Source organism: Anolis sagrei, chromosome 2, assembly GCF_037176765.1.
Source record: "Anolis sagrei isolate rAnoSag1 chromosome 2, rAnoSag1.mat, whole genome shotgun sequence".
NCBI lineage: Eukaryota > Metazoa > Chordata > Lepidosauria > Squamata > Dactyloidae > Anolis > Anolis sagrei.
The window spans coordinates 58,282,600-58,304,989 of NC_090022.1; the positions used below are offsets into that span (position 1 = coordinate 58,282,600).

Consider the following 22,390-nt stretch of genomic DNA (forward strand, 5'->3'; position numbering starts at 1 on the left):
ATGGTCTGTTAACTTTTTGAAGAATGGCAACATCAGTTCTTGCTACTCAGGATGGTTACTAATAATCTCCAGATTAGAATGTAATGTGCCTCTGCAAATGAGTTCTGTTAGAATGTACACAATGCCCTACTGGTGGGCTTCCCATAGCATAGCCATTTTTGGAAAATGATGTTACATCAGGTATCTCTTTATTCTCCTACAGCATGAATCTTACTTTCTTGAGTGAGATTGTTATAGGTCTTAACTACATTGCAGATGCAGTGTGTTGTATGTGTCAACTTTCTAATTGTCATTTTGTGACCTTTCAGGGGAGAACAAAAACTATATATGATAACTTGGGAGGAAATCAAATGGATTCAAATGTTAAAAGTGCATTGGACCCTACACCAAAATACGAGTGCCATATTTCAAAGAATGCAAATAGAATTACTTCGGTCTTAACTTATAGAGCATTTGAACGCACACAGGTATGAAAATGACAGTTATTTTAGCATAGTTGCATACAATTGTTAATGTCCTTCAGTCAACTTGGTAAATTTTATATAATAGTTCAAAGGCAACTCTTTCCAGCATTTTCTGTTGAGAACTACTCAATGTGAAGAGTATGTTCTGAGCACTTCTTTGCTTTGTATAGATTTCTCTTGCAAGTTTATTGTAGCTCACAACTCCACAATACAAAGAGTATTTAGGAAAAACAGCATTGCAGCTTAATTTCAGTAGCCAAATAAAGGAGTTTTAGAATACTTTAAAATATATTAAGTAAATAACTTACAATGTAGTAGCTATCTTGAAAGTTGAGTTTATCCTGCATTTGTTTCTAGTATTACTTTTATGAATATGGCTTTGATGAGATCAGACAAAGACCAAGGCATGTTTGTCCATATGCGGTTGTATCGTTTTCCTGCAAAGGTGAAAAGGCACAGAAGTATTTGTCCCAAGCAAGGTAAGTTACAGGCTGATTTTTCAAAAAGTAGTATTTAGTGTGCTTGATTTGTTAACATACTACTTTTATTGTTTTCTGGTCATGATTGTTTATGCATAGTTCAAGCTTTTGATGAAAAATTCATGTTGGAAGTGTTCTATATCACTTGTGAAGAATTGTCTATTTAAAATACATTGACATATATAAATTTAGCCAAAAAGATCCCCAGAGTACCCTAAATTGAGTAAAAATGCAACAGTAGCAAAAAAGAAAAAGAAAGAAAGAAGAAGAAACCTTAATCCTGAATCTCCACCAAAAGAACAATTGGAGATTAAGAAAATATCAGGATTAAAATTAGGATCAAAGAAGCTAAAATATTTAGGAGTATGTATATATAAAAGCTGAAGAGTATAGTTAAGGGGCATTACAAACAAAAATGGAAAATAATAGAGAAACAACTTAAGAACTGGGAAGGGAAAACATTATTTATTATTATTTATTTAGCAGTTTTGTATACCGGTCTTGTCACCTCCATTTGAGGGGCTCAGGCCCTCATCAATATTACAACATCAATATTACAGACAGTCATTAAAACATCATATTCTAAATCACACTAAAACATTAAAATAGCAAAATACAATCATATAATTACAGCGGTCAGTCATCAAATATCATTATTTGTCGTCATCCATCCATGTCACAGGATCATGGCTCATTCGTCGAATGCCAATCCCCAAAGCCAAGTTTTCGCCTGTTTCCTGAACGTTAACATAGAAGGGGCAGTTCTGATCTCCAGAGGAAGGGAGTTCCAGAGTCAAGGGGCCACCATCGAGAAGGCCCTGTCTCTCGTCCCCACCAGCCGCGCTTGTGAGGCCGGTGGGATTGAGAACAGGGCTCCTCCAGACGATCTTAGCAATCTTGATGGTTCATAGGGGAGGATACGTTCGAACAGGTAAATTGGGCCGGAGTCGTTCAGGGCTTTATAGGTTAAGACCAGCACTTTGAATTGTGCTCGGAAGCTGACTGGCAGCCAGTGGAGCTGGCGCAACATTAACAAGAGTGCACAGAGTAAGGGCATTGAAAATGTTCATAATACCAAAATTATCATATTTATTCCAAACCTTACCAAACACAGTAGAGAGGAAGATGTTAAAAACATGGGATAGAAGAATAAAAATATGGGCAGTTGGAGGGAAAAGACCCAGAATAAGGGACAAATGGTTAAATGCAAAAGAGGAAGAGGGAGGCTGGGGAATCCCAAGTTTGGAAGTCTATCACGATGCATTTCAAATCCAAAGATGACTGGAAATACAGTATACAGAAAAAATGGGTAAATATTTAGAAGATAATAAATAATATTAAAGGAAAAGAATATTTAGGGAATGGAAGAGGAGAAAGGAAAAAGAACTTAAGGAACACTTTAAAGGAACAGTAAGAGTGTGGGGAAAAAATAAAGAAGTTAAATCTAGGCAATGAGAATAAGATGGCAACTATATGGCAAACGAATTATGATAATGATGAAATTATAGGCAGAACATTGAGATTAATTGAAAGTAGAGGGAAAAGGTTAGTAGAGGATCTATATACAGAGGATGGAAACCCTGTAGAACAAAAAGATTCAGAATTGGATAGGGCCAGGGAATTGGATTCAAAGCTGGGCTATAAAACAGGAAATTTTTAGATGGAGGAGAAAAATTAAAGAACAAGATAGTCCATTTGAGAAGGTGATTAGGAAATGTTTGAGCGGGGAGAAGAAAGTGGCAGGAGATCTATATAACCAAATCATAACAGTAAAAGAAGAAATAATAGAGGAAATTTTCAAAACATGGAGAATAAGTAATATAGCAAAAGAAAAGTATAATGTATTAAGGGAAGCAAGAAGGAAAATGTTACAAAAATGGTACAGAACTCCTGCACAACTTTCACGCTTCGTACCAGGGATAAAAGATAGGTGTTGGCATGGTTGTGAACAAAGAGGTTTGTTTAATCATATGATTTGGGAATGTGATCAAGTGCAAGAATACTGGAAAATGATTGAAGGAGAAATCAATAGAATGTTACATTTACAAATAGTAATGGTTAATAGAAATGTACTACATGCACAGATAACAGGAGCAAAGAATATACAAAAGGAAAAATTGGTTGACAAATTAATAGCGTGTGCACAAATTGTTTTAGTGAGGGGTTGGAAGGATAAAACAAAATAGACACTGTCTAATTGGTATAACTATATAGTTAATATGTTAAATGTGGAAATAACAAATTGTAAATGGAATAATATAGATAAAATTGAAAAGGTCACAATAATTGAGAGGATGTGGGAACCAGTTAGGAATTATTTAGAAAATGTGCTAAGATGTGGAGTAGAAAAATTAAGACTGAGACTGATATTTCAAATGTAACTTCTGTAGTTTGATGTATAAATTGCATATACAAGGAGAGGAAGGTGGGAGTGGGGAAAAAAAACAATAAGAAATCTTGGTCATGCTGACTTAAGCATTGGAATGCTAGTGTTTGTGAAATCCTGCTTTCCAGTAATTTTTTTAAATTAAGCACACACCTTAAGAATACCTTGAAGTTTTTGCTCATTGTCCCTACAAAGAAGTCACTGACACTCATTCATAGTTGTAGAAAAAGTAAAGATACTGCAGTTTGACATCATTGAGAGATCCTGTTCCAGATATAACTGTGATCAGGGCTGGTCCCCATCTTCAGTGCCATAGTTATTTGTCTTTTACTTCCACAAAATCATAAGAGTTATTTCTCTTTAGCTGACAAAGTAAATACTAATTTGTTTTGGTCTTGAGAATTGACAACATCAACACTTTTATCAGATTAAAATCTTACTTGAGAAATTGTTGTTAGAGCAGTCGCCAAGGAAGAAAGAGCCTAAGTCTTTGAATTCATAATCACAACTTGTGATCTGTTAAGACAAAAGTAATAATAATAATACATATGATTATATTAATTTATACCTGCTTTATCTCCCCAAAGAGATAATGTCTTATAGAGTGTTAGGTGATCAGTGGTTTGTTGTCAATCATGGTACTCTATGAACCATCACAGAGGTTAATATCTTCTGGGGAGGCCCTGCTCTTAGTCCCACCTGCTTCGCAAGTGTGGTAGGTGGAGACGAAAGACAGGGCATTCCCAGTAGTGGCTCCTCAGCTCTGGAATTCTCTCTTCAGTGAGATTAGATCAGTGCCCTCCCTCCTGGCCTGAAAAAAGAAAACAAAGACATGGTTATGGGACCAATCTTTTGATTGCCACAGTAATGCAGTGCAAGAAATAAATATAGAATATGTGCAATCAACATTTGTAATGATCCTGGTCTACGAGTTTAGATCGTGTGATTTCAATCATTATATTGGGTGGTTTTAATTTTTATGTCCTCATGTCTAAATGTTGTTTTATCTTATGTTTAATTGTCTTACTGATTTTAATGCACAGTTATATGTTTTGTTTAGATTTGCGATTTAGTTTTATATGTATGTGAGGCATTATTTGTTGAAAATTGCTTTGAGGTGAAAAAAGCCGTATATAAATACAGTAAATAAATACATTCACGCATGCATGCATGCATACATGCATACATACATAATACAAATCTTGTCAGTAAACTAGTTTTGCACTTTCTCCACACTTATTCAGTGATGCTGAGGGAAGGCAGAGAAAATCTTCTAACAGTGAGCATTCTATTTCTCCAACACCTTAGTTATTTTTTGCTGTACCAACAGCTTTTTCTCAATTCTTCCCCCTGCCTGCACTGGCATGTCTGTGTTAGGACTTAAATCTACTACTTGATACAACTAGAAGTTTAAATTCTGTTGAATAGTCATTTCCTTAAGAAAACCCATATTCTGCAGCAGTCATGCTAATTCAAGGTATACTTGAACAAATTGTAACTATGAAATGTTATGTTAAAAGCTAAAGACTGTAAAACATATATAATTGAGATATGTAGCATATAACAAGTCATTAATCAAGATCATGGAGGGGAAGCTTTATGTGATAGGGAGCCCTATTTATAGGTTTTGATTTTAACTTTGTGTATTTTGTTTATAGATCAAAAATTTCTAATGTGGACAAGAGTACTGGTAAGAATACAATTATTAAATAGAGATATGGGTTACTATTTTGAATTTTAACATATACCATATGTTTATGGTACTTCCAGACTTGCCTGGTGAGCAAATCCTTCTTTTTCTGTGTCTACCCCTTTCTTGACTCTTTTAAAATTTATGGTAAATGGTAAATAGTTACCTTATACTACAATAGAATAATAGATGTTAGCCTTTTAATTTATTACCCGAACTTTCTGCAAGACAAATGAAGAATTCAATAAAAAATGTATTGCATTGAGCAAGAATGTGGAGCATAAGCCTGCCATTGCTTTTTTGCATACCAGTAATAGATTTATGTCTGGAGATAATGAATTGAGTTAATCACTGATCCACTCAGGGGGTGAAGAATGTGCTGACATCATTTTATAGAAGATGTACGGCTCTAAAATGGGCCCTTTTGCAGTGGGTGCAAGTCTCTTCTAAAATGGATGTTTATAGTTAGCTAGTAGGACTTCAGAGACAACCTGAGAGAAAGAAGTGTGAATCTACTCAAGCTGAGAGAAGATTCATGAGTATTACAGAAGTTAGGAAGTACTCAGGATAGTTCTGTACGTCATGCAGTCTGTATATCATGCAGAAATTGACTCAGAGGAGTTGGTGTGTAAATCTTTGTATCACTTTTTGACCAAGATTTGGCAAATTCAAGTATTATGGTGAACACTAGCTATTGTGAACAAGAAAGTCATTAGGAATGTTCAATGGCAGAGGAGAACCTCTGGATGCATAATCCTAACAATCAAACCTACATTTGATCTTCATGTCTGAACTGCGCCAATATGAGAAGCCTATGGAGTTTATTTGTCAAACATATATGAAAATATCAGTGCGAATTTTCATAGAACACCTGAAGGTAGATACAATCTCAGTAAAATTTGCTTTAACTGGTTTCTCATATGGAAGGAAAAGTATCAGGTCACATTTTGGACAACCTAAATATGAATACTTTGATTCATGATGGGAATGAATTATTAATGTTCATTATTTCAGGTTGAAGTAGACTAGTTACACTTATCCCGCCATAATACTGAGTAGAATCAAATTAAACACTATGGGGGAATGTGTCCTTGGTATCTGTCTAGTTCTAGCTTCAGATTCTGTGCCACAAATACCAACTGTTGAGTTTGTTTCCACTTTCTTTCCAGTTTCATGTGTGTTTATGGGGATTGGAGCCAGTGATACTTCATGAGATGGTCACTCTCCTCCCATTTTAAAAAATCAGAAATGTATGACCAACATTTCCAGTTTTCATTATTTTTATCCACGATTATTAAAACATTTTCAGTGAACAATTATTTGAGTATAATAGCATTTGCGATTCAAGGTGAGCTAATACAATGTCATATTAGACTTGGAATTGGCATATGAAGAAAATCTGATTGAAAGAATGTTCAGGTTTATTATTTTATAACCACCGACCACAGTTTAAATGAAGCATACAGAAGTTGCACACATGCTAAAGGACAAGCATTGTTTGCTTCCATACTGAAGTTGAAATCTGCTATTTCGAGGGTTGAATGAAAAGTAATGCCTCCACCTTCGTAACTCAACAGATTGCAGTACTAGTATGCAGCAGGTACTGGCTTGTTCAGTGGACTCACCTCTACAGTTCCATTTTGGCGGGGAGCCTTAACATTGAACGGTTGTGTTGTTAAAGTGCGAAGTATGCAACCCTGCGCAGACAGCTGGTCAATGTGACTTAAGCAACGTGCAGTCATTGAATTCTTGACAGCAGAAGGTGTCACCCCAAAGGGTTGGACATCCTGTGACAGCAATCACAGAGTTTCACAAGCAAAAGGTTGACAGATTGATTCAGGATGATCGTTCTATCAATCAGAGAGAAATTTCAAGTATAATCAGCATTTCACAAGAAGGTGTGTGTCACGTTATTACTTTGCTTGGTTATTGGAGAAAATGTGCACAATGGGTACCCAGGATGTTGCCGCCTGAAATGAAAGCGCACAGACTTGAAATTTGCCAGGAACTCCTCTCGCGTTACGAGAATGAAGATGATGCCTTTCTCTATTCACTTGTGACAGGAGACAATATGTGGGTACACCATTACGACCCGGAGACAAAGTGTCAGTTTGTGGAATATTGACACAAAGACTGACCCCAGAAAAAGAAATTTAAGACACAGCCCTCAGCTGGAAAAATCATGGCAACAGTGTTCTGGCATGCAGAAGGTGTTATCCATGTTGATTTCCTTGAACGTAGAACAACAATACATCATAACGCTGCAAACTTTGAAACAACGGCTAACAAAGGTCTGAAAGGAAAAGGGAAATGTCTTGCAGCATGGCAATGCCAGACCACACACTTCACATGCCACCATAACAGAACTTCAGAGACGATCTCATCAGCATACGGCAGTGGTTCCCAAACCTATTTGGTCTACCCCCTGAAAATCAATTTTTCTAAATCTTCTTTCTTTTATGCTTTCACCACCCCTTTACAGTTATTCATCGCCCCCAAATGCACCTGTGGCCATTACTGCTCCCCCGGATTGCTGCAGTGCCCACCAGGGGGCAGTAATACCTGGGAATCACTGGCGTACGGCATCCTCCATACAGTCCAGTTTTAACACCATCTGACTTCCTTTTGTTCCCGATAATGAAAGATGATCTTCAGGGGCATCATTATGCTTCTGATGAAGATGTTGAGAGGACTGTGAGACACTGGTTGCGGAAACAGAGTGTCGACTTCTTCCATGACGGCTTCAGAAAACTTGTTCATCGTTGGCAGAAATGTATCTAATTCTCTGATGATTATGTGGAAAAGTGAATAGTGATAGTTAAAGAGCACATTCTAAGGATTATTTCTGCGTTTGATTTATTAAAATATTCGCATCCAAACCCAAGTAACAAAGGTGGAGGCATTACTTTTCATTCAACCCTCGTAAATTGACTGATAGAGGAAAGACCGAGCTGACTCCCCACCCCCCACGCCAACCTGGCACGGAATCAAAAAAACAGGAGAGAAAGAATGCTGAGAGCTTGCTCTTCTCTGGAATATTCCATCCACTAAGAACTGTAAATTTGCACATATGCAGTTCCTGTTTCTCTATGTATTTTTAATATATAATAGCCTTTCTAGTTCTTGATATTGCCAATGACGTTTTTATGTTGTATATAATTACTTTAAATAGGTGATGGATTAAGTTTGAGAGATTCCTAAGTCACGTATGATATTCTTTATATCTGCAACACATTTTCAAGTGAAATTTCAAGTTACATAGTATTACAAAAATTGCTGTTGTGTTTTTCATGTAGATAAGACAAGTTATACCTTGTGGAATGGGCAGCTTTTAAACAGAGGGACACTTGTTTGCCATGCTGCTCTGAAATCAGAAACACGGCCATTGCTTCCATGCAAACTGTAAGTATTAACAACTCAGAAGCAGGCTTAAAATCAATCTTGGTTAGACTATGTTTTGTCATACTATGAAGGCGTTGTACATTGTCTATTGCTTGCTTGAATATTTTAAGGTTTTTTTTGTACAGTTTTGGCTCTACTTTAAGATGCTGTCAGAAATAAAAAAAAACCAATATTTGCTTAAAATCTAGTTAAAGAAATCTTCAATTATTTTATTCCTTGACCACTAGTCCTGAAAAACTTGATGTTGATATGGTTATGAGCATTGAAAACCTGAAACAACGTTTCTCAACACGTGCCCTGCAGAAAGAAGCGTATTCAGGACAAAGGGAAGGTAAGATTTACCATAATAAAGAAATCTTACTTGTTTAATATGATCTACCACCTTTTCACACAAAGTATTTTTGCCCCGTATTGCTGTTTTGCTTCATGCAAGGGTGGGGCTTGCTGTGCACCATCACACGATGCATGGCAGGCTCTGCCCACTTTCCTCCACCAAAAGGTGCTCCCTCCATGACCATGGGAGGAAAGTGTAGTTTGGGTAGCTCCAGTGGAGCTACCTGCACTTTTCCTTCCATTTTCCCAAATGATGGCAGAAAGGGCGGTTGCTCTTTATGCCATCTGATGGGAGGAAAAGAGTGCCAAAGCATCCTCTCCCATCCCCCTCCATGTGATGAATAGAGGAGGGAGGGGGCGTGGGGTGGCTTGTGGGGTGCACCGCACACCCTCTTTTTCACCAGCTAGTGCAATGGCATGGCCCAAAAGGGCCGTGTAAAGAGGTCCATGGTCAGTATGCAAGTTAAACAGATAGTATGATAAAATGCAATATTTCCTGGCACTCCTTGTTAATTGGAAACCATTCCATTTCTCCAGGTAATGTCCTTACTGTAGTCTCTTATTTTGATCACAGGTTACACATCAGGATAATAGTATGCTATGGCACATCCATTTCTATAAGAATGGACTATGCAGTAGTTTTTCATGATCTATGCAATCAAAGGTTTTGCTGTAATCTATAAAACCTAGGCTGGTTAATATTTAACATTCTGTGGTGCGTTCCATTATCCAGTGTATTGCATATGATCTTTAGTGCCTCCCTGAATCAAGCTTGTACATCTTGCGTTTCTGGCAAAAGCTTTTGTATAATTTTAAGCATCATTTTGCTTGCCTGGAAAATTCATGTAATGATTCTGTGGTTACTGCAGTCCCTGCTGTTTCTTTTCCCAGGAACTGGAAAGTATATTAAGTGTTTCTGTTGGCCATTGTTTTTTTTCCCCATATTTGTTAAACATACTTTATTTAGAACTAGATTAAATTCAGATAGGTTGAAACATCTGTATCAGTATTCCACCTGTTCATGGTGATTTCTCTCTCTGAGTGCAGCATCCACCACTTTCAAAAATTGTTAGGTTCTTATCTTTGAATGAATATACCATGCTTTCATCCTTTTTATGCAGTTCTTCAGTATATGCTTTCCATTGACTTTTTGTTTGTCCTTGGTCATGTAATGTGATCCCCAGCTGTTCATACAGTATTTCAACTCTTGGTCTCTAGTTCTATACATAGATTATTACACTATGTAACAAAATTTGAAAAAAAAATGTTCCTGGTTTAAAAATGTTATTTCCAGTCATTCTCCCCCCCTCTTTATTTCAAATATTGTAGCGATGAAAGTGCTGGACTGGTGCCTAGAATTTGTAATGGGATGTACAAGGACATATGTGAAGGAGTGTGTGTTCCAAATCCTTTAAGAGTTATGAGCTCTCTGATAAAGAAGCTTTTTCTGAACCCCACTCTCTGATTCAAAGATACTGATACGGACTGCACTTCTATTTTGTTCATCTCACCTGTGATTTGGCTCTTGTGTTGTGGTAGTGTCATCACCATTTTATGGTGTTTTCAGTATCATTCATGTCCTACAGATGAAAAATATCAGAAACGAATAGGCATTAGGTGCCTCGTTTGCCTTCAAGAAGGGCACAACACTTGCATATGGCTCCACATCGCATGCCTCTAGGTCAGTGGTTCTAAACCTGTTGTTCCCCAGGTGTTTTGGCCAACAACTCCCAGAAATTCCAGCCAGTTTACCAACTGTTAAGATTTCAGGAAGTTTAAGGCCAAAACATCTGGGGACCCACAGGTTGAGAACCACTGCTCTAGGTTAAAAGCACTCCTTTTGGAGAACGCTCCAAAGGCATTGGATATGGTCACAAAGAAGAGATCATTTCATACATCTTCAGCCACAGCTGCTACAGCTTGACCTCTAATCTTCTTCTCAAGTCCACTTGGTACTGGCCATGTCAGCTTCATCCATATGTTTTGAAGTGATGACTGATGAAAAAGTTATCCTCAAACAAGGGACCTGCTCAATTCAGGAAATAGTAATAAGAATTCTAGGATGCTTGTCAATATTACTTCTACCACCACAATTATAAACACCATTCCATCTTTTGGCAACAGGCTCAACAAGTACGATTGTGCTTAGGTCTTGATCATCTCAGATTCATGGATCCTGGAGGTTGTCATGAGATGATATGCAATAGATTTCTGGAATCCTATTTAACAGGGATTTTTCGCATTCTTCACCCATGCTCAAAGAGGAACTGAACAACCTTTTTCTCAAAGATGAAATAGAGCCTATCTAATTCATCTGCATTGAGGGTTCTGCTATTTAATTGTGTCAATAAATGAAGTACTACATTCAATTCTTGATCTTTGAGGTGTGAACGTGTGTCCAGCACAGACGTTTTAGAATGCTCACCCTCAGTACTATCCTTACCCTGGGACAAAAAGGCAATCCCATGCGCTGTGCGGATTTGAAGATGCTTATTTCAATATTTCTGTCAGACCAAAAGGAAGTTTCTTTGTTTTGTTGTGGAAAAAGGGGTTTACCTACCTTTCAGCCCATGCACTGGTTTACATGTGTTTGCCAAGTGCATGGTGGTGGTAGCAGCTTGTCTTCAATAGCAAGACATCACTCTCTTTCTCTATACTGACAAGTTCCTTTCAGTTGCTGACATTTGTGAGCATCTACTTCTGAACATACATCTCATACTTCAGCTTCTAGATTCTCTAGATCTTGTGAATGGTGAGAAATCTCACCTAGAACCATTTCAACAAGTGCAGTTCATATAAGCTCTTTTGGATTCTCAGGCTCAAACTGGCTTCTTGGCCAAAGAGGAATTTTGTTCACAAGTAGAGGCTACAATTCAGCTCTCTTTGCAAGATCTTCAGGGGCTGTGGTAGTTGTTCATGTAATCTCTGAACAACCAGTACCAAGATACCTTGCTCCAAAGCCCACCTAGGAAGGGACTTTATAAGCCCACCTAGGAAGGGACTCAATTGATGATGTGTTAGTTAGAGGGGAGGGCATAATGTACACTTCTCAGTTTTCCTTCATCACGGGTGTGATCACCAATGAGGGCTGTGTGAGGTATCCTAACCTGCACACCTACAAGCTTCTGCTTGAAAACGTTTCCTCTAAAATCATTATCCGGTCCTGTCAGGCATGTGAGTGAGGCAGTCTCTAAACCATCTACGAGATGTTCTTACTCCTACAAATGTACTAAGTTCACTGATTTCCTCCAGTCTACCACTGTTACGGGCCCAGGAAACTCAAAACCTCTGCAGTTTTTTCTTCAAAAACGATGCATCTTTCACTGTTGCAGGGCAGCCTTAGGAGGGACTCATTCAGAATCCACCTTCAATTGACCTGTGAACAGGCGAGGAAGCAGCCAGTCTTCTAGTCCACAGATGCAGCAAGTAGTAAAGAGAGCAAAGCAGAGATGGTCAATGATCCAGGACAACCCTGTAGTGAAGAAGTTCCTAAGAGGATATAACAACTTACACTCACTTGTAACTGGACCTACTGCACAGTAGAATCAGCAGCTAGTCTTCTCCCAGTTTTCCAGGAGACCCTTCAGGCCCTTGACCTCTTGTGACCTGAGATTCCTGGCTTGGAAAACTACTTTCCTGCCAGAACAATGGGAGAACTTTGAGCCCTAAGTGTAAATTAATCTTACTAGATAGTAACTAGGTTTCTATGCTAGTGATGCTCTTAGACCCACAATTTCTCTTGGAAAGCTATGTGGGCTCTGTTCAAGAGTGCCTTTGCCTAGTTTTTACTGGCATGTTGGCTGTGGCCTCTACCTATGGAAGATAAAATTGGTCTCACTGTTGTTTATGTCCATTCATCCCCGCCCCACCCCTGAGGCTGCTTTGCAGAAGCATTTCAGATGATCCTTTCTTTGTAGCAGCATGTCACTTGCAGAACTTACAGAAAATCAGGGTAGCTCCATCCCTGTTGAGATCTTGAAAGGCAATCAACACTTTTATTTATGTGGGTTTTTTTTTTAAAAAAAAACTAGTTTAGTTGCAGTATGAAGTAGTTTTAAAAGAATAGATGTTTTTGTTGTTTTGAGACTACTGATGAATTGAAAGATAAATAGTGAAACTTTGTATAGATAAGGTGCTGTGCTTCATCACATAATAGTCGCGCTCCCCCCCTTTTTTAAAAAGTGAGGTAACCATTACTTGAGAAAAAATGTGCATTTGATTCGCAAATTTCTGTGCTTTTTAAATAAATAAATAAATATTTGTGGAAGAGGACGAGGAGGAATGATCCAGCCTCAAACAAATAGCTCAAATTTTGTTTGCTTTTTAAAATTGCAGAACCATTTGGGGTTGATTGTCTTTTTCTTCTTTCTCAGACGTCAAGACAGTTTAAAAACTATAAAATTGAGATCTTTGAAGTTGCTCTCTTGTTTACTCCTTCGAAGTAACACAGTTTTAAAAACCTAAAATTGAGGTCTTTGGAATTCAGATCTTTCATCCTTTCTTCAAATAACTCCAGTGCCGGTTTTGTAAACTGCCTTGCCTTAGAAGGAGGAGGAAGGAAAAAAGAGTGAAGTTTCAGAGATCTTAATTTTGTACTTTTTAAAACTGCCTAGCCTTTGGAGAAAGAAGGAAGGAAATATCAGCCCCAAATGGGGGTGTTTAGTGAATCTTACCTAGTAGGCCGGAAAGGAAGCCTGGATAACAATATGGCAATCCTCCATTTTGAGAGTGTAAGCCAGAGAAGCAGCCATCTTGAGTGAGGATAGTTAGAAGATGCAGACGGTGGCCAGGAAATCAGAAGACGCTTACTTCTTGGGAGGAGAGCAATGTCCAATCTCGATAAAATAGTAAAGAGTAGAGACATCACACTGGCAACAAAGATCTGCATAGTCAAAGCCATGGTATTCCCTGTAGTAACCTACGGATGTGAGAGCTGGACCTTAGGGAAGGCTGAGCGAAGGAAGATAGATGCCTTTTAACTGTGGTGTTGGAGGAAAGTTCTGAGAGTGCCTTGGACTGCGAGAAGATCCAACCAGTCCATCCTCCAGGAAATAAAGCCCGACTGCTCATTGGAGGGTACTAGAGACAAAGTTGAAGTACTTTGGCCACATCATGAGGAGACGGCAAAGCCTAGAGAAGACAATTATGCTGGGGAAAGTGGAAGATAAAAGGAAGAGGGGCCGACCAAGGGCAAGATGGATGGATGGCATCCTTGAAGTGACTGGACTGACCTTGAAGGAGCTGGGGTAGTGACGGCCGACAGGGAGCTCTGGCGTGGGCTGGTCCATGAGGTCACGAAGAGTCGGAGACGACTGAATGAATGAACAACAACAACAGTTTGAAGATGGGAGGAGTTTGAGGTCTCCTGGGATTGGCTAGAGCAGATGGGAGGAGTCAAGTCTTAGGAGGGAAAAGATTTCAGCTTCTGTGGAGAAGAGAATTGGGAGCTGGTGGGAGAAGAAGTGTTTTTGAAACTGGGATTTTAGAGCGAGTGTGTGTGTCAGACAGGGGCTGATTAGCTGACAGGAAAGGCTAGGCCGCAGCCAGATTTCTTATGGGAGATAGCACAAGAGATTAGCTCTCTAGGCTGAGTTAGTTAGCCGGAAGAACTCTGGGAAAAGTTAGCTGATAACTCAGGGGACTACCGAGGATAGGTTAGTCAGAAACTCGTTACTATTTCTCTGAAGTAGAGTGAGGGATTTTTGTTATTAGCAGCTAGATCTGTTTGATTAGCTCTGTATGTAACTAAGTGAAGAAACTCATTTCAAGCAATCATCAAGCTATAGCATTTTTGTAACGTCAAGCGTTTTAGGATGCAAGTAAAGTGATAAAATATTAGCTTGTTTCTTTCCCCTTGGCAGGGGGAATGGAATATTAACAGATATCTTTCTGCATTCTCAGAGTTCAGGAGTGGAATGTATTGCAGTCTTTATGAAATTGTGGAAAAGGCTAGATCAGGAAGTAATTTGGAAGGATTACTACACAAGCTGGAGACAGACAAACTAGTGAGTATATATATATTATTTACATTCTATGTTGTTATTCTACCGATAAGAGTTCCAAAAATGACATGAGCTTTGTAATAGTACAGAGCACTCTAGTTCTGTACTTTATATACTTTATACTTATAATAGTACTATAAATAAAAATATAGCATGTGATATTTTATACTCTGTAATTTTTTTATTTTTAGGTTATTGTAAAACCACTTGTAGATGGAGGATATTTATTGCTGCTTTCTCCACATCAGATGGCTTCCCCATATGGTATGCAACATGTCATGTTTCTTCTTTGGGAGATTCAACTTTTTAAAAAAATACACACATTCATTATACTGTGATTTACCTTTTTTTTCATCAGAGAACCGAACAGGAAATCCTCGTACCTTGCAAGCATTGTTTCTGTTTCGGAATCCTAGATGTGTTGTGACTTCAGGTAGGTTTCTGTGTTTAATACAGAGTTATATTAATTGTTATGCAATATGTGACCATAATAGTAATGCCTGGGGTTGAAGATAATGACAAAGGCAAGCAGGAGACCGGAAAAACATATCTAGTTTTCATGTCTTTAGTGGGCATGTGGGATGTTGGTTTTTGATATATTACTTTCCAAATTAACAGTGAATTTATTTTCTGGTTCACAATAGAAGAATGATACAGTAAGTACAGTAATGTAACACCTATTACAGAAAAATCACAAGTAGGGAGGTGTCATTTGGACATTTATTTATAGTGTCACAACAGATATTATTCAGGTACAATTTAAAATTAAAGTGCCCGAAAAGGCTTATTGAAGAACAGACATAATTCTCAAACTGATAGAAATATTAGAGTAATTAATTCTCATAATTCTGTGCAAATATACTTTCTGAAACTTATAAAGGGTTGTTCAATCTAGATGAATAAAAATTGTCCTCCCTATTGTAGTACCCTGTCCAGTTGCAAAAATCAGATCTAGAGGGCTGTAAAACCCAATGGGATTGCTTTTGGAAAAGTTTGGATGGGTGTAGTGGGGGAAATCTCCATGGCAAGTACTAGTGAAACAGTTAGTCACAGGGAGGAAGGGAGCAAGCTTGTTTTCTGCTTTCCTGGAGACTAGGACATGGAACAATGGCTTCAAACTACAAGAAAGGAGATTCCATCTGAACATGAGGAAGAACTTCCTGACTGTGAGAGCCGTTCAGCAGTGGAACTCTCTGCCCCGGAGTGTGGTGGAGGCTCCTTCTTTGGAGGTTTTTAAACAGAGGCTAGATGGCCATCTGTCAGGGGTGCTTTGAATGCAATATTCCTGCTTCTTGGCAGGGGGTTGGACTGGATGGCCCATGAGGTGTCTTCCAACTCTATGATTCTATGATTCTAGATTCAGTTCTGGCTGGATGCATATTGCAGCGCGCATGGGGTGTGTACATTTTGTAAACACTATGAGCTGGACTCAAGTTGAATTTTAGTACCTGTGTAGAAGAGTCCTGAGTTTCATTTTTGACTGTGGTAGCCATTTTGTCAGACAAACATTGTACCACCACTTTTTAAAAAAAGTAGCATATGAGAGTTTTCTAGGCCTCTGGACCCAGAGTTTTGGTGCATAGATGACCACAGTGAAGAAGATGACCTCATAATTCTACTGTTTTGCCAGAAAAATTCTGCTGTTGCCCCCCTCCCCCACGTTGTGCAGTAGTTCACACTTTGTAAACCTAGCAAATCCGAATTTCAGTTCCCCCAGTCAGACATTAAACTCACTTGATTATCATGAGCCTTGTGTTGTCTTTCAAGCCGATCTTCTTCGCTAGTTTTTTACAAGAATAGAATACTTGTGGAAAATTCCATTCATTGCTTTTATCGAAGAGCAAAGTAGGATATAAATAGTTTAATGTGTATTAATGGTGTTGCTTGCTTAATACTGATTTCCCCCCCTTTTCTTCTTTTATTTTGAATACAGCACACAAAAATGAAATGAAAAATGAAAATACATCAATATTGCAGGAAACACATGTGGTTATGCCAGAATTTACAAGATTTATTCAATCTCTGCATTATGCTTATGTTCAATCCCGTAAAGATCCTAGGTCTGACTTAAATACTGCGGTGGAAAAATACATAAATGATTATCTGAAACGCTATAGTAAATATAAAGAATTCATTTTATTTGACTATAAGGATACCTTGGATGAAAAAAAGCATCTATATCCAGCCCCCAAAAATAAATCCAATATTGACAGTTCTTTGCGTGCCTATATTTTTGGATCTGCCACCTATCAGATCCCTGTTTCTAAAGCCAAAAAACTAATGGATGGTTATCAAAAACCTCAGCAGTTCAGTCCTGTTTCAGATTGTGAAGCAGCAGAAGAAGAGTCTGACTACACAAAGAGAAAAGCCAAGAAACGAAACAATTCTAAAAGTGAAGAAATAGCCGCCAAGAGAAAGCCTAATCGTTCTGGGGATTATGATCAAGAAAGTATAAAAGAACTAATTAATTTAATTCAGAGAAAGAAGAAAAATATAGATAACGATTCTGATACAGAAGATAGAATTGAAAACCAACTGAAACGAAAGCTGCAAGGTAAGAGAAGAGTCCACTAAAACATTTGAAAATGCACAATTTTTAAGAACAGATTTGTCCTTGCGAAGGTAAAAATGACCTTGTTTTTCCAGTCTGTTTCCTTGCTTGTTTCACCAGGAACTTTGGGATTTTTCTTGCATAGGTCTAGCATTAGGAAATGCATTGTGGACTTTGAACTTTCTTAAAGAGGCTCAATAATCAGATTCATTCCAATGTTCATTTGCATTTTGAGTTATGTGAACACATTTCACATGACCTGAAAAATTGCAGAAGGCTTTTAACATATCTTCATATTTTTCTCTTCCGGCTTCTCAAAATTGTAGGTGACAGCACACCAGAAACACTTCATTCAATGATAGCTGATCTTGGTGGACATGATACTGATCTGAGGCAGCAAAATGTTTCTGAGTCTCCAGCTCCTGACTCATCTTTATTGATGCTCCTTTCAAAGATTTTAAGTAATCCAGATTTGCCAGGTTTGATTAAACAATCTTCACCAGAAAATTATTCAGTCCAAGCTGTTGAAAACAACCCAATTCCTGTACAGATTAAAGAAGAGCCTCCGTTTCCTGATACTGCACATGTTGAAAATACTCATTTGAAGGATCCCCAAAGTCCGGTCAAGCAGGAAACAGATGCGCCATGTTTGCCTTACTCTGTTGATGTCTCTAGTTGTGAGGCAGACACAACTAATCATATGCGACATTTAAAAGTAAGCATTATGGATATGTAATGTTTTTAAATTTCAGAAGCTTAAGTTTTAAACATTTTGATAACATCCTTTCCCATTGTGCCCCCCCCCCCCCCAGTTTATGCAACCAACTTCCATCAGCATCCTGACTATTGTAGGTACTATTGCTGATTGAAGGTTTTTTTTAACAGAACATTTGAAGTGTATCAGGTTTGGGAAAGGTTCCCTAATGTGAATATGAAATTGAGCCTCCAGCATTTCAACTTCCAGCTTGTGGAGTACATTTGGCCCAGTAAATGCCTTCAACTCTTTTGATAAACTGATAAGAGGAGGAGGATATATTGAGCAAGACCAGTTCAAAATTCTCTTCTATATGGACTTACAGAAATGAAATAGAATAAAAGTAGTATCTTTGAAAAGTTTAGGTTTTTTAAATAGCTCCCAGAATTCCCAGTGACCATAGTGACTGGGTTATTTTTTAGTTTATAGACCTAAAAGTATTTTTGCTGGCTCTAAGAATGGTAGGAAGGCAAGGGTGGTTTACTGTGAAAAAATAGTTGCTTACAAAATAATTATTGTTTTTGCACCCCTTAAATTAAATTAAGTTACATTAAAATAGAAAAAAGCTGCTTTACATTTGGTATTGAAGAATATTACCAGCTGAAATCTCTGTATATTATCCCTGTATGCATAATTAGATTATAGTTTAGTGGAAGGTCTCTAACTTTTGCAAGTTGTATCAGATTTTCTTGTCTCCAGAGATAGGGGACTCCTATCCCTCTCCTTTGACTTTGTTGCTTTCCTGAACTAGAATAGTCACATATATGGAAATAGAATAGTCACATGTGTGGAAATGAAACCAGTCGATTAGCTTAATCCTATTAATCTAAACAAATAAGTATTATCCAAACAAGTTAAGTATTTATGAAATACTTAACTTGGAATCTGTTTTAATGAATTTTAAACATCGTTTTTAAATACTGTTTATATTTAATTCTGTTTTAATGTTTTGTATATTTATATATTTTGTATGTTAAGGGCTTTGAATTTCCTAATTTTATTGGGGGGGGGGGTCAAATACAGCAAGTGATGCAGGCTTTCATATGCAGAGTTAGTGTGTCCATAGGACAGAACTCTATGTAGTGATTGAGTTAGGGCTGTGAAAGGTTCCTGTTTGAAATCTTAAAGAGCCATTGCCAGACATGTACACAGTGCTTAGTATATAAGTTGTTTGTAACTCAAGGGGCTGAGTGCTCAGTGGGTGAACGTACTGACACAGAGATTATCTGGAAAAGACCAGAAGTGGCAGACATCTACAAAGTTTGTAACAAGATGGGAAGTGAATCAATCCTGAGATTATTACTGTCAGTTCTTTCTGGTTCACTCTTGGGTTTTAAAAAAACCCCAAACATTTTTGGGTCTAGAATGACCCACAGGGGATCCACAACATGGCAAAATGCCACCCACAATTTTTTTTTATCTCTGGGATCCACATTCTGCCTATGAGAATCCTCTTACCCCTCCTTCCCCCACACATACAAGTATTAGGTTTGAATTTTCCGGAGGCAAACACCATTAAAATGTTGGACTACAGAGTAAAATATGCAACCTGGAATGTTAATTTTTATAGTAATAAATGGCTTTATTGTTTTTGCATCAAGGTAAAATTGTTCTTTTGTAGACATTTCTAAAATATGTGGCCAAAAACCCATATTGGGCTCATGCACTATTTCTAAAATAGTTTGACATTGAAGTACATAATTGTTAATAGTATTTAATATGACAGAAGTTAATTGAGATTATTATTCGTTTATTTAGGACGTAAGCACCGGAAGTGTAAGTAGCTTTGATGGTTGCAGCAGCCCATGTTCTAGTACACCTCTTGAACAGAGCTATCATAGGCAGAATTCCAGCTCAAATAGTATTTCTACAATTGGCATAAATTGGAAACTGATCCCCATTACAGGTAAGCAACAGTTTTAAAAATATACAGTCTTAAATTATGATTATTCAGAGGGGCTATGTATGTTTAATTTATTAAAGTTTTAAAATTATTTTTTTATCTTAAAGGTACTCTTTATGTGTGTTCATAGTAGTAGAAAGTTTGGGTTCTCTGGCGGTACTGAAGTATATTTAAGTCTCCTTTTTAATTAGCTATGCAATAATCACTGAGATTAGATAAGCTTGAATTGCACTGTTATATGTAGTTTATTGGGCTGGAATTGGGCATAGGAGGATTTTGTGGCAGAGGAAGTAAAGGAGTGGCCCCAGTGGATCATGGACTACTATTCCCTACCTTGAGTCAGGATGCCTACTATACGTTGCACGAGTAGCTATCTTCTAATTTCCAGAAGCCAACTCTAATCTAGGACAACTTTTTTTATCTCTAATGGACTCCTAGGGCTTAAAAACCTGATATAGACATTATTCTGGTCAAAAAGAATGTCTTGCTATACTGCAGATAAAAATGGGATCTGGCAGCCTCACTATTGTGAGAATAGGTGCTCTGGAACAGTTGGCAGCATAGAACATTCAAAGAGATGTCATAAAGAATAAAGCTGCATGTTGACATTTTATGGCAGCATGACAGAGTTTATGTAATGTTTTAATGAGCTGGCGTTTTTTTTCCCCCCAAGATGTCAGATCTACCTTGAATCCTGTTTTTCTTTCTTATGAGTAAAGCACCAAATATTTTACTACACATCAATATTTAATAGGGTTTCTAAATTTCAGTTGAAATTATTTCATAGTCTAAATTTGGCCCAGAGAGAAGTGGCAGTTGGTCATACCTAGTCTAAAACTAGCCTTAAACTTTTTCCATTCATGACTCCTTTCCACCTGACAAATTTTTACTTGACCCCAGGTATATAGATGCATATGGGTATAAAAATCAAACATTTACTGATAATAAATCAGCATTTGCAAGGCTTGCTCAGAAAGCTAGTTTTTCTTTTTTGTGGATTACAGCTAAAGCGTTTTCGTTAGAGTTTGCTGTAAACACTGCATGCTGTTGCTAACAGATTTGCGTACATGGGGCATTCAGAAACCTTTTACTGTTGCCAATTTTTTTTCATGACTCCCAACAATGAGCTAACCATTTGGGGTTGATACCCACAGTTTAAGAAGCAATAGTCTAAAGCATTACATGCAGCCCTAGTCATATCTACAAAATCAAACCAAATAAATCCAAGAATGAACAAAGTACATGTAAGATAGAAAGGAATAACTTTATTATTAACTGATGTTCAAAGTTAGTTGGTGGTAGTGGTGTAATGGAGAGGAGGAGTTCATACATAGATTATTTATGATTGTCATTGCCCAAGAGAGCCAGGGAATCATAGAGTTGACTGGTTGCTTGGTTCTGTTGCCTTTTCTTTTCAGTTTTCTACCCTCTTTTCACCTTGGTCAAAAAGTCTTGTATTGCTTACCAGGCATTTTTACCCCTCCTCCACATCTTACTCTTAATCTGCTGTTAGCTTTCTATTTAACATTTACCTCTTTGTGTCTAATTTCAATTTGGAAAAAAAAACCCATTATCAGTAAACTTCAATGGATGACATCTCTTGAATGGTCAATCTCTTAGTAACAGAGATGCACATCTAATCCTTTTGAATTCTGTTCATGTCCAATATGTTAGCAATCCTTCACAAATGTATTTCATTTGCAAATTTGATCTGGATTCCCTCCATATAATAAAAATTATTGAATACTATTGGCACTAGGACAGAATCCCAATATACTCCACACAATATCTCCTTCAAGTTTTAATCACAGGGATTGATAATTACTCTTTCAATACATTTTTTTACATCTGATAATTTTTGTGTGTATCTGTTCTATATTTAATCAGTTTGCTAATAAAAATACTGTGAGGGACCTTATCAAGTGTTTTGCTGAAACCCAGTTAAATTACATCCAGCATCATCCCTGCAGGTCTCTATTTGATATGTTCAAGTCACTCTTCAGTTTCGAAGACAACTTCATAAGCACATACCAGTTTTAGATGAGGAAATGAAAACATAGTTTTGCGTTACGTAGTTTTGCTTGATGTCCTAAAGCTGTATCCTCCAGGTTTTATCTCCCCCCCCCCCGCCATTTCCTCTGCTGTCCCTAGTACGTGGAAAAAGTAAAAGTGGACCCTATGGCTCCATTCTACTCTTGGAGGTCAAAGGTTTTTTTGGGGGGGGGGGCAACAACTGGTGGTCTGTGGTAGTCATCACTTGACTTGCTCTTGCAAATACCAATCCTTCACCCAGTCCAGATTGACACTTGCTGGTGTACTTAATTAGGAAAAGGTGTCTTGAAATTCATAGTGCTATCTATATAAAAGTATCTGTGGCTCGTTTGGAGGGCTCCTGAAGTGCTTGGTTGTTCATTTTGCGCATTGTC

At 37.7% G+C, this 22,390-nt stretch overlaps 1 protein-coding gene across 8 annotated transcripts in view; it reads left to right on the forward strand.

Moving 5' to 3' along the window:
* TASOR (transcription activation suppressor) overlaps nt 1-22,390 on the forward strand; it is a 92,080-nt gene that overhangs the window by 10,966 nt on the left and 58,724 nt on the right. For all 8 annotated transcript variants that reach the window (XR_010909147.1, XR_010909148.1, XR_010909146.1 and 5 more), the window contains exons 6-16: nt 309-467; nt 822-943; nt 4,988-5,019; nt 8,316-8,421; nt 8,649-8,752; nt 14,656-14,759; nt 14,948-15,020; nt 15,115-15,189; nt 16,690-17,310; nt 17,634-18,022; nt 19,820-19,967. Coding sequence is in view for 4 of the 8 variants with exons in the window: in XM_067463533.1 (XP_067319634.1) it covers nt 309-467; nt 822-943; nt 4,988-5,019; nt 8,316-8,421; nt 8,649-8,752; nt 14,656-14,759; nt 14,948-15,020; nt 15,115-15,189; nt 16,690-17,310; nt 17,634-18,022; nt 19,820-19,967 (1,933 nt within the window). In the remaining 4 variants the exon portion in view is untranslated. The remainder of the gene's footprint in view (nt 1-308; nt 468-821; nt 944-4,987; nt 5,020-8,315; nt 8,422-8,648; nt 8,753-14,655; nt 14,760-14,947; nt 15,021-15,114; nt 15,190-16,689; nt 17,311-17,633; nt 18,023-19,819; nt 19,968-22,390) is intronic.